This window comes from Salvelinus namaycush, chromosome 4 (assembly GCF_016432855.1).
Source record: "Salvelinus namaycush isolate Seneca chromosome 4, SaNama_1.0, whole genome shotgun sequence".
Lineage (NCBI taxonomy): Eukaryota > Metazoa > Chordata > Actinopteri > Salmoniformes > Salmonidae > Salvelinus > Salvelinus namaycush.
Genome location: NC_052310.1, coordinates 29,807,437 through 29,819,499, shown reverse-complemented (window position 1 = coordinate 29,819,499; position 12,063 = coordinate 29,807,437). Strand labels below are relative to the sequence as shown.

Sequence of the window (12,063 nt, the reverse complement as noted above, 5' to 3'; positions counted from 1 at the left end):
CCCCTGTATATAGCCTCGTTATTGTTATTTTATTGTCTTACTTTTTATTTTAGTTTATTTAGTAAATATTTTCTTACCTCTATTTCTTGAACTGCATTGTTGGTTAAGGGCTTGTAAGTAAGCATTTCACGGTAAGGTCTACATCTGTTGTATTCGGCGTATTTGACAAATCAAATTTGATTCGATTTTTTATTTGGCCAGGGCCCTGCCTACATACAGTACATGCATCAATCCTGCCCATAGAAACAGACCTGGCACATCTAGGCAGCATTCCTTCTCTGTACTTACATACAGTGTAGTAGCATACACCTGGGGATCAAACAGCCAGCAATAACCCTCAACCCCACCCCGTCCCCAACACCCTCTGTGAGAATCCCCTAATGCTGGCCCAAACAAGTAATGGTTAGTTGTAGGTGGCAGGTAGCCTCGAGGTTAGACCATTAGGACAGTAACCAAAAAGTTGCTGGTTCCCAAATGCTCCAGGGACACCGGCAAATGGCTGACCCTGGTTCTGACCCCTACTTTTCGCAGGTGTCTCGCAGATGTTATTATTAACCCCCCCATCCCTCCCTCTATCCCAGGCAGGCCCAGTGCAGTACTCACCCACTACATCCAGGGTGTAGGTGTGGTTGATGGTGCCATATGCGTTCTCCACCAGGCAGGTGTAGTTGCCCTTGTCGGATGGCACCACACTCTCCATGATCAGGGTCCAGTGCTGGTGACGCACCTGAAAGGGAAAACAACCCATTAATGTGAATCTCACAAAGGAACATCCAAACCAATGCAAACTGCGGATTGAAGGCCAGAGAGAGTAAGTTAGGAGGCTCAGTGAGTGACGGGCGGTCAGGTCTATTCTCACGAGCGCATCATGGTGAAAAACAATATTACGGGGAGTGGCAGACTGGTCCTAAGGTGAGCTGCTACCCCCACCCAAGGAATTTCACTGTTTTGCTGAGACTGTGGGGTGGAGTGCTCTCCCTAAGATACTACTTACCACCTCTACTCCTTAGAACACTAGTGAAAACCCTGTAGATTCTAAATACTCTACTTTTTACTACTTAGAGAGAAAACACTAGATATTCTGTATTTTATTTTAGGGCACTTGTTTTGCATGGGCAAGTCAAGTGGAGTGTGTGTGTGTGTATGTGTGTGTGTGTGTGTGTGTGCGTGCAATATGTGTGTGTGTGTGTGTGTGTGTGCGTGCGTGTTTGTTTGTGTGTGTGTGTGTGTTTACAGAACTGTCACTAAAGACAGTGAGGAGATAGCGTTCTACTGAATACTGTGTTTATTAGAATGAGACTTTCTACAGAATTAAAGCCAAGGGGAAACATTCTCCGGAACTTCCCATGAAGAGATGGCTGTGTTTCCTCGTAAACTATCACCCATTAACTACATGTGTCACACTTTTTCCTTCCCTATTCCATCCAAACACACTAGATAACTTGCAAATGAATCCATCACTGTAAAGTATAATGTGACTTTTAATTGCACTTTAAAAAACGTTCGATTTGATTTCGAGAGATTGGATGATTCCCCAATCGTATTATCTTATTCAGCTGAAGTATTTGTATATACAGTACTTTCGGAAAGCATTCAGACCCCTTGACTTTTTCCACATTTTGTTACGTTACAACCTTATTCTAAAATGTATTAAATAGTTTTCTTTCTTCATCAATCTACAAACAATACCCCATAAAAACAAAAGAAAAACAGGTTTATAGAAATTTGTGCTAATTTATATATAAAAAATATTTATCACATTTACATAAGTATTCAGACCTTTTACTCAGTACTTTGTTGTAGCACCTTTGGCAGCAATTACATCCTCGAGTCTATTGGGTATGACGCTACAAGCTTGGCCCACCTCTATTTGGTGAGTTTCTCCCATTCTTCTCTGCAGATCATCTCAAGCTCTGTCAGGTTGGATGGGGAGAGTCGCTGCACTGCTATTTTCAGGTCTCTCCAGAGATGTTTGATCGGGTTCAAGTCCAGGCTCTGGCTGGACCACTCAAGGACATTCAGAGACTTGTCAAGAAGCCACCCCTGCATTGTCTTGGGGTCGTTATCCTGTTGGAAGGTGAACCGACTCTCTTCTCTGTATATATCAATGATGTCGCTCTTGCTGCGGGTGATTATTACTATTCTGGACGGTTCTGACTTAGAATATGTAAACAACTATATATACCTAGGTGTCTGGTTAGACTGTAAACTCTCCTTCCAGACTCATATTAAGCATCTCCAATCCAAAATGAAATCTAGAATTGGCTTCCTATTTCGCAACAAAGCATCCTTCACTCATGCTGCCAAACATACCCTCGTAAAACTGACTATCCTACCGATCCTTGACTTCGGCGATGTCATTTACAAAATAGTCTCCAACACTCTACTCAGCAAATTGGATGCAGTCTATCACAGTGCCATCCGTTTTGTCACCAAAGCACCATATACTACCTACCACTGCGACCTGTACGCTCTCGTTGGCTGGTCCTCGCTACATATTCGTCACCAAACCCACTGGCTCCAGGTCATCTATAAGTCTTTGCTGGGTAAAGATCTGCCTTATCTCAGCTCAGTGGTCACCATAGCAACACCCACCCGTAGCACGCGCTCCAGCAGGTATATTTCACTGGTCATCCCCAAAGCCAACACCCCCTTTGGCCACCTTTCCTTCCAGTTCTCCGCTGCCCAAGACTGGAACGAATTGCAAAAATCACTGAAGCTGGAGACTCATATCTCCTTCACTAACTTTAAGCATCAGCTGTCAGAGCAGCTTACCGATCGCTGCAGCTGTACACAGCCCATCTGTAAATAGCCCATCCAACCAACTACCTACCTCATCCCATATTTGTTTTTGTTTTTCTGCTCTTTTGCACACCAGCTTTTCTACTTGCACATCTTCATCTACACATCTATCACTCCAGTGTTAATTGCTCAATTGTAATTACTGGTATCACTGGTACCATTAATGCTCGTTAGTACTAGTTTGACCACCAGAGTGCATCTTTGAGAAGCATTAGATAGCCTTCAATAGTGGCTGTACTAGAGAATGTTAAACCTTTTTTTGTAAGAACATAGTATATGGGACTGATTTTAAGAAATTATGCCTAATTAATTGGATTAATATTATGGTGTTTCAATTCCAAGGAAACAAAAAACCCTCTGGGTTTCCGTTAGGATGGAACGGAAAATATGGCGCTGTACAATGTGACGGTCGGGAGTGAGCTACAGTACTGGGCTATTTAGCTAAAGAATCCCTGTGTCGTTCGGGCATGCGGGGTTCAATTCCGAGATGGGGAGGAAGGAGTAGGCTGTCCTTGTAAATAAGAATTTGTTCTTAACTGATTCCATAGGTGTTATTTCATAGTTGTGATGTCTTCACTATTATTCTAAAATTTAGAAAATAGTAAAAATAAAGAAAAAGCCTGGAGTGAGTAGGTGTGTCCAAACTTTTGACTGGTACTTGCTTAATTAATTAGATTAATATTATGGTGCTTCTATTCCAAGAAAAACGGAAAACCCTCTGGGTTTCCGTTAGGATGGAACGGAAAATAGGGCGCTTTACAACTTGACAGTCGGGAGTACAGTACTGGGCTATTTAGCTAAAGAATCCCCGTGTCGTGCGGGCATGCGGGAGACCGGGGTTCAATTCCCCAACAGGGAGGAAGGAGCAGGCTGTCCATGTAAATAAGAATTTGTTCTTAACTGACTTGCCTAGTTTAAAAAAAGGTTACACTAAGAGCATAACATTTCTACACCCTAATTTTCTAATTCTAGTCTAACCAATACCCAAATGGAGATTCAGTGAAAATAAAAATCTAATTGATTTATCAAGGCCAGTCCCCATGCTTGTCTCAGAGCAGTGCGAAACGGTGCTAAAAAAGTTGTAGGCTATTGCTTCAAATCCCATTGCTTCTAACTTCAATTTGCTCTTTAAATAAATAAGACCTACACCACTTTTAACAGCACATTACTCAACACTAGTGAGACTCAAGTCACCGACGGTAGGCCTACAGTATATCGAAAAATACAACGTGACTCTCCCCCAATAATTAAATATAGAGGATTGGAGGATATTTCTGTAATTCAGTGATATTTATTCCCATAGTAATTCGTTATGGATCGATAACTAAATAAACATAGGATTTTAATTTAATTTGTAAATAAAGCCAGTTTGCTATTTAGAATTATTTATTTAAACCAAAAAAACTACAGTCATCTCATGGGTCTCCCAGTCAAGGCCGGCACAGGTATTGAACCAGCATCTGTAGCAAAACAGTTTGCACTGCTATGCAGTGTCTTAGACCATTGCGCCACTCAGGCACTGTATAACATGACCGGTTGGATGTGGCCTACAGTACTACAGAAAGAGCAAAATAATCCTAACAAAATAAAATAATAAAAACCTTAGCGTAACAGTTTTAAGTAAGTAATACTGAAGTTGTGCACAATTATCCATTTCTATTTAGGTTTATGTCGCCCATTCATTGTCAGTTAGAGACACAGTAGGACCCAAAAGCATAATCAGTGCTTCTCTCTCCCCCTTGCTCTGGTCTGGAGCAATGAAGGGGTGACGCAGGGTACCGTACTAAACCACAAGTTACTTATAAGTTCCACAGCATAATCAGCATAAACTTTTAGTGCAGCAACCACTGTACCCATTGTTCGTCTTTAGTGCATTTAACTATATGTCGCAAGTAAAAGCCTTGGGTAGCGAAATTATACAATTCCAAGTCTGGAAGGTTAAAACCACCCTCAGATTTAAGAAGATGTAAAATGTTATTTTTAAAGTCTGTTATGACCGAGTATACTTTTTTTAAAAGAAAGTGGGTGGGGGGGGGGGGTAAAAAAAAAGGTATACAAAAACATTGGGAGCCATGCCATTCTAAATAGGTTTATTCTACCTGTACAATGTATGGGAAGATTATTTAATTTAATTAGATCTGCCTTTATATTGTTGAGTAATGGAATAAAGTTATTTATTATTTGTTGTCACTTACTAGGCATCCTAAGTATTTCATATTTTTTGTGGTCCATTTAAAGGATTGCTGTAAATCGTGAGTTATTCTTTTTCTTATTCCTATTGCCATTATTATAACTTTTTTCACATAAATGCTATATCCTGAGATTTTAGAGTTTTCTGAAAATGTTTTTTAGCAAAGGGGGATTATTGGTCTGGTACAGTATATCAGGAGATCATCTGCAAATAAGTTTAGTTCATATTGATGTTTACCAATAATGATACCTGCTAAGTTTGGGTCCTGTCTAATTATTTCTGCAAGCGGTTCAATTGCCAGTGCAAACAGGAGGGGGGAGTGGGGACATCTCTGTCTTGTGCCGCTTTCTAAAGCAATTTCATCAGATAATGTATTATTTGTGTTTATTTTTGCTTTAGGACATTTATAAAATACTTGTATTAAATGTATTATTTCAGCTGCAAAGTTGAAAGCTTCCAAAGTTTTGAATAGGAAAGGCCATTCAAGACGGTCGAAAGCCTTTTTGGCATCAACCGCCATTATTGATAAATATTTTTTGACGTGTTGCATTAATCTGAAACATGTTCGTGTATTTGTTTGTTAGCGTCTATTTTTAACAAACCCTGTTTAATTGATAAGCATCAAGTCTGGTAAGACTTTTGCTATTCTATTGCTTAGAATAGCAAATAGCAAGGAATGCCAAGCAGTGCGGCTTGGTAGGTTCACGTATCGAAGAACACATGGCTCGCAACCTGGCGTGCGCGTCACCAACAAACTATCATGGTCCAAACACACCAAGAAAGTCATAAAGAGGGCACGACAACGCCTTTTTCCTCGTCTTTTGGTAGGGACAATAATCTCATATTTTATCTCATTCTGTTTTCTTGCTGGTGCAGTCCATCTTGTAAAGTTTGCACCTTTGTTTCCAGAAGCCCAATTGTGTTGTCTTGTTCATGCACAAGTTTAAACAGTTTGGAAAATTCCAGAAAATTATGTCATGGCTTTAGAAGCTTCTGATAGGCTAATTTACATAGTTTGAGTCAATTGGAGGTCTACCTGTAGATGTATTTCAAGGCCAACCTTCAAACTCAGTGCCTCTTTGCTTGACATCATTTGAAAATCAAAATAAATCGGTCAAGACCTCGGAAAAAAATTGTAGACCTCCACAAGTCTGGTTCATCCTTGGGAGAAATTTCCAAACGCCTAAAGGTATCACGTTAATCTGTACAAACAATAGTACGCAAGTATAAACACCATGGGACCACGCAGCTGTCATACCGCTCAGGAAGGAGACTCGTTCTGTCTCCTAGAGATGAATGTACTTTAGTGTTGAAAAGTGCAAATCAATCCCAGAACAACAGCAAAGGACCTTGTGAAGATGCTGGAGGAAACAGGTACAAAAGTATCTATATCCACAGTAAAACGAGTCTTATATCAACATAACCTGAAATGCCGCTCAGCAAGGAAGAAGCCACTGCTCCAAAACCGCCATAAAAAAGCCAGACTACAGTTTGCAACTGCACATAGGGACAAAGAACATACTTTTGGGAGAAATGTCCTCTGGTCTGATGAAACAATAATAGAACTGTTTGGCCATAATGACCATCGTTATGTTTGGAGGAAAAAGTGGGAGGCTTGCAAGCCAAAGAACATCATCCCGACCGTGAAGCACAGGGGTGGCAGCATCATGTTGTGGGGGTGCTTTGCTGCAGGAGGGACTGGTGTACTTCACAAAATAGATGGCATTATGAGGAAGCAAAATTATGTGGATATATTGAAGCAACATCTCAAGACATAAGTCAGGAAGTTAAAGCTTGGTCGCAAATGGGTCTTCCAAATGAACAGTGACCCCAAGCATACTTCCAAAGTTGTGGAAAAATGACTTAAGGACAACAAAGTCAAGGTATTGCAGTGGCCATCACAAAGCCCTGACCTCAATCCCATAGAACATTTGTGGGCAGAACTGAAAAAGCGTGTGAGAGCAAGGAGGCCTATAAACCTGACTCAGTTACACCAGCTCTGTCAGGAGGAAAGTGCCAAAATTCACCCAACTTATTGTGGGAAGCTTGTGGAAGGCTACCCGAAACATTTGACCCAAGTTAAACAATTTAAAGGCAATGCTGCCAAATACTAATTGAGTGTATGTAAACTTCTGACCCACTGGGAATGTGATGAAATAAATAAAAGCTGAAATAAACCATTCTCTCTACTATTATTCTGACGTTTCACATTCTTAAAATAAAGTGGTGATCCTAACTGACCTAAGACAGGGAATTTTTACTAGGAATAAATGTCAGGAATTGTGAAAAACTGAGTTTAAATGTATTTGGCTAAGGTGTATGTAAACTTCCGACTTCAACTGTATATGCATATTGACATGATAGACTGTACTTTCCTTTTAAGCAAATCTACTTTAACAGCTTGTAACAGTTTATTTGTTTTGGTGAGCATTTAGAGTATTTTAGTTATGTTTTCCTGGATTTCCTTCAACTGTTGCTCTCATTTACATCTCCAAGTTGTTTGTCTTTTCCTCTAAAGGAAGCCATGGCTTGTTGGGATCGAGTCGCAGCGTCACTTTACCCACAGATTAGTTAATAGTTTTACAGTATATAACTGATCGCTCACTCTCTCCCAGGTACTTGGGGATATATTGATCTATCGATTTTAAGTGCTTAATTTAAACTATGTTGTCTGGCTTCTACATATAATCACAGTTTGAAGGTAGAAAACGGAGCTACACCCTCCCCATGGGTCCCATCGCTACGCGCATGCGCCTCCACTCTATGCACATGGACTTTTCAAACATCTATAAAAAAATTAATGACATGAAAATATTCAAATCAAATGTATTGAGGCAGAAAAAGTTTAGGACTACATTTGCATGGAAAGCTTGTGTGTTTGTATGGTCGAAAGTTGAGTCTTAGGTCACCTCTTGGTGTGTTTACATTGTTTGAGTTTGCAGAATGTGCAAACAGCAGTTGGGCGAAGTGCATGGGTTCTTAGAACATAGGCTGGTCCCTTCTGTTCAACTTTAGGCCGAGGCTGCGGATCCATAGGTAACCGCCCCGTCCCGCCGGATCCCTTTTCCCTAGAGCTGATGATCTAAATCACTGGCTTTACCTCTACCTTACACACCAATTTTTGTGGTCACCCTCCCTTATTACAGTAACGTTATACTATGCGATTATATTTGGTTATGTTGTATACTTTCATTATGTGTTCTTGCAGACTTTGATCAACTTTATTAAACAAGAAAGATTCGTCAGAGACCGTGCGTAAAGTAGAGAATCCTGCACACGTGAAGAAGCTTCAGGACCTTTAGATGTCGGGAAAAGGGGTCCAGAAAGTCGGATCCACAGCCACACCGTAAACTTTAACTAGGCTGCGCGGCTCAACAGTAGTAGCAGTAGAGCCAAAATGGAAAGGCAACAGTCTGCATCAAAATCAAGACACAGAAAAATGCATTGAAAGTCCTTTCTAAACAACAGTCACAAAAGTAAACTTGAATGAAACATTTGATTACATAGACTAATTTCAATGCGCTAGTCATGAGAAACTCCATGTCCCAGCATGCTTCAGTGCAGGGTTCTCTCTCGTACCTTGTACCCGCCCATGCGGTCCTCCTGTCGGAATGGTCGGCTGTTCTTCAGCCAGCGCATCTTAGGACGTGGGTTGCCCCCGGCAGCACAGCGAAACTTGACTGTGTTGGCAGCAGGTACAGCATGTAGCCTCTTCTCCATCTTCTCCAGCAATGTCCAATAGGGCGCCCCTGAAGAAAAGAGATGACCAATCAGGGTTTTTGTTAAGTCAAAATCTCAAATTAGATTTTGTCCATCTATGGCAAAACAGTAACATATATTATATTAGGGAAGTACCAGACAGTACCAGAAAGTTTTCATTGTTACCACATAGTTTATTAGTTAAAACCATATCAGCTTAAACCGTGCTGTAAAATAAGTCTTACTGATATTTGTGAGAGTAACTTTGCTCACTGTCAACAGAAACCCTGTATGGAAAACATGGCTGAGCAGCAGAGCTCCGTTGATTAACAGTTTCAGTCCAAAGCCTGAACAACATGGATAACTACAGCTAGCAGGTAGTGAGAAAGAGTGAGGGAGGTGGTCACAGGATATGTCCCAAATGGCACCCTATTCCCTACATAAAGGCACTATTTTTGCCCAAAGCCATATGGTCCAAGGGGGCAAGCCCTAAACTGTTATTTCCACTCCCTAGCCCCCTTCACAACACTGGGCTGTATGGACTTACAACCCAGTCTTACAACCCAGCAATGGCTTCACAGGCTACGTCCCAAATGGCACCCTGTTCCCTATGGGCCCTAGTCAAAAGTATTGCACTAAATAGGGAATATGGTGCCATTTGGGAAGAAACTACAGTTCACACTGGAAACACTTAAAACTCAAACATAATTGTTCTCTTTTGAAGGTTGCAGGACGCGTTACCAAGTGGGTAACTAGACCATCACATCCATTTAATCTAGTTGCAGTTAGCGCTTTTTTTTACCACTTCTTCCAATTACAATATTTAGGCTCCTGTCATCGGGAAGATATGGCTGTTGGGAAGAAGGGATATTTATCACCCATGAATAATCATTATGTTCCAGAAGGGAGAAAGATTATTTCACATTTGTTGTGAGTGAGAAATGTTTGGTTTGTAAAGGGTAAGTTACCCACACAATGATTGATCATGCTCCTTCATTCAAATAAACCCCCACAGGGACGTATAGGAAGTTAGGAACACCCCTTTTCTGTCTGGCCTACATACTGTAACCGCAGCTCGTTCACCCCATATATCTCATTTTCTGTAGTTCCCTGAAGCCCCCCCTCTCTCTCTACCTCTTCCTCTCTCACACACACACTTTATCTTCTCTCTACCCCCCCTCCCCATTTCTCTCTCTCGGCACCTGGGAGAGTGATTGCATAAGCAGATGAACTCAGAAAGAAGAGAAACTTCACAACCGATGTCCTCCCCACCATCACTTCCTATATCTCTATTACAGGAGCAGGGAGAAGAGGGGGGAACACTCCAGGGTTACTGGAGCCGTTAGACACTCCTATAGCCTTCTTGGGCCTATGTCCTTCTTTCCACCTCTCCCTCCCTGTTTTAGCCCCTCTCCCTCTTCCCACTCCTCTCTCCCGCCTACCAGAGTGCAATCAGAATACTATCAGAGTCGGTCACCTCCCATAATTTTCTCTGGCATGCAAACCGGACAGTACACACATACTTTGATACAGAAGAAGTAAACCATGCTCTTCCTTCCAGGATGAACCAACACAATATAATTGGACTAGCTAGGTTCTTTTAAGCCCATTTCCTTCTCACTCTGTCCCCCTATTTCTCGCCATCTTATTTTCTCTTTCAACACTCCTCCCTACAGACACACAGTCAGACAGGTTAAGGTGGCGACTGCCCCCGCTCGGGAGCTCGTCTCTCTCAGGTGAACTCTGACCCCGGAGTGGCAGCAGCTGTGTCTGATGATGAGCACGGTACATGATGGCGAAAGGTGACCAGGTCTGTTTCCCATGCTCCCGTCGTCCGGAGGTAGCGAGACTTCAAAGACCCCCCAACCTCTGTCCAGATGAGGCCAAACTCTCACTGGCCAACTGCTGTGGCCCCTAAGACCCCTCTGCGGCCCCTAGCACCCTGTGTGGCCCCCCTATAGCCCCTTAACCTTTCTGGATGGACAGCTTCTCTTAGTGTTTACTCTGTGGCAGTCTGGGGTTAGCTCAGGTTATCTATGGAACTTCAAAACAAGAATGTGCTGTACGTTCAGCATGAGGAATGAGGCACAAACATACGTGTCAAACGATAGTATTAATTGCTTTAAAGTTGTACATTTGCCACATACTGTAGAGCTGGTACTAGAGCTACATATACTGTATATCTAGGACAAACATAACAAAGCAGCTAATGATAATAGACTATTAAAAGATTGTAAATTGTACCCTACAGATGTTTCAAACAAAGACAAACGGGAGCAATTAAGGATGATCTCCTTATCAGGCCAGAGAATGAGAATAACAAAACCAACGAGAGTGGAACCCCACATCCACTCTGACCTCCCCCTGACGTTAATGCTGCTCCGAAAAACAAAGCCTTCTCAATGATCCTTCCGTATGCCTTGCTCGTCTCCTCCAATCACAGCCAACATCCGCTGACGCTGGGAAGGGGGTACATCTTCGCCCATAACTTCTTCTCCCAGTGTTTTAGAGGGGGGGGGGGGGGGGGGGGGGGGGCAGGTTGTGACTGTGTTGTTGTTCCATCTCTTTTTAAGAAAGTGGAATCAAAGTGTACAGAGTACGAGCTGAGACAGACACTGAAACCTAACCTATTGGGCATTAGAACGGCCCCAAGCACAATGCTCAGACCCCCCCTTCTCCTTCCCTCCTTTCCTTCTTTCCCTAAAAAGCCTCCACAACACCCCTCCAAAACTGGGCCGGGGGCCAGCGCTCTACAGCGTAAGCGTACACAGAGAAGTGCTGGTGCTGATCCAAACCAGAACGCTGTAGTTAAAAGGCCTCAACTGTCCCCTATTTTTTCTCTTCCCCCACTCTTCCGCCTCTCTTTTTAATATTCCGGTTTTGAATTCTTAGAAAAAAACACCAGGAGGAAATTCAACCGAGCTGCCAGAACAGTTTTTACTTTGCTTTCAAACAGCTTATTACCACCAGAAACCGTTTTTCCCCCCTTCTCTCCATTTTCCTCTCCTTACAGTGTTCCTAGATGACATATTTAATGGATTTCAGGCAATTAAAGTCGGTGCAAAGTGGGGGAGTTGAACCCACTGTGAGGCACGGTGCGTGTTTAAAATTAACAACATATGGAAGCCTTCAGCCTGTGACACACACACAGAGCCCATCTCCCATCAGGTCCCTAACCCAGTCCAGATGGGAGCATTCCATAATGGATTAGTCCAGCTGACTCGCTCCTTGGGGCCTGACTACCTGAGAGACGCCAGCTACAGGAGAAATGTTAGGAATTCCTCTTCCCTGGAGCGCCTAAAAGGCCCGGGAGAGATAGGCTTACAAACATCACACACACACATATACACATTCCCAGCACACACTCCCAG

The 12,063-nt window shown here is 42.5% G+C and overlaps 1 protein-coding gene across 4 annotated transcripts in view; it reads right to left on the bottom strand.

Annotated features, from left to right (window-relative positions):
* The window catches only part of LOC120046432 (fibroblast growth factor receptor 2-like), a 100,732-nt gene that overhangs the window by 57,977 nt on the left and 30,692 nt on the right, over window positions 1-12,063 (bottom strand). For all 4 annotated transcript variants that reach the window (XM_038991658.1, XM_038991657.1, XM_038991659.1 and 1 more), the window contains 2 exons: window positions 8,573-8,742; window positions 604-727 (listed from right to left, as the gene is read on the bottom strand). In XM_038991658.1, the coding sequence (XP_038847586.1) occupies window positions 604-727; window positions 8,573-8,742 (294 nt within the window). The remainder of the gene's footprint in view (window positions 1-603; window positions 728-8,572; window positions 8,743-12,063) is intronic.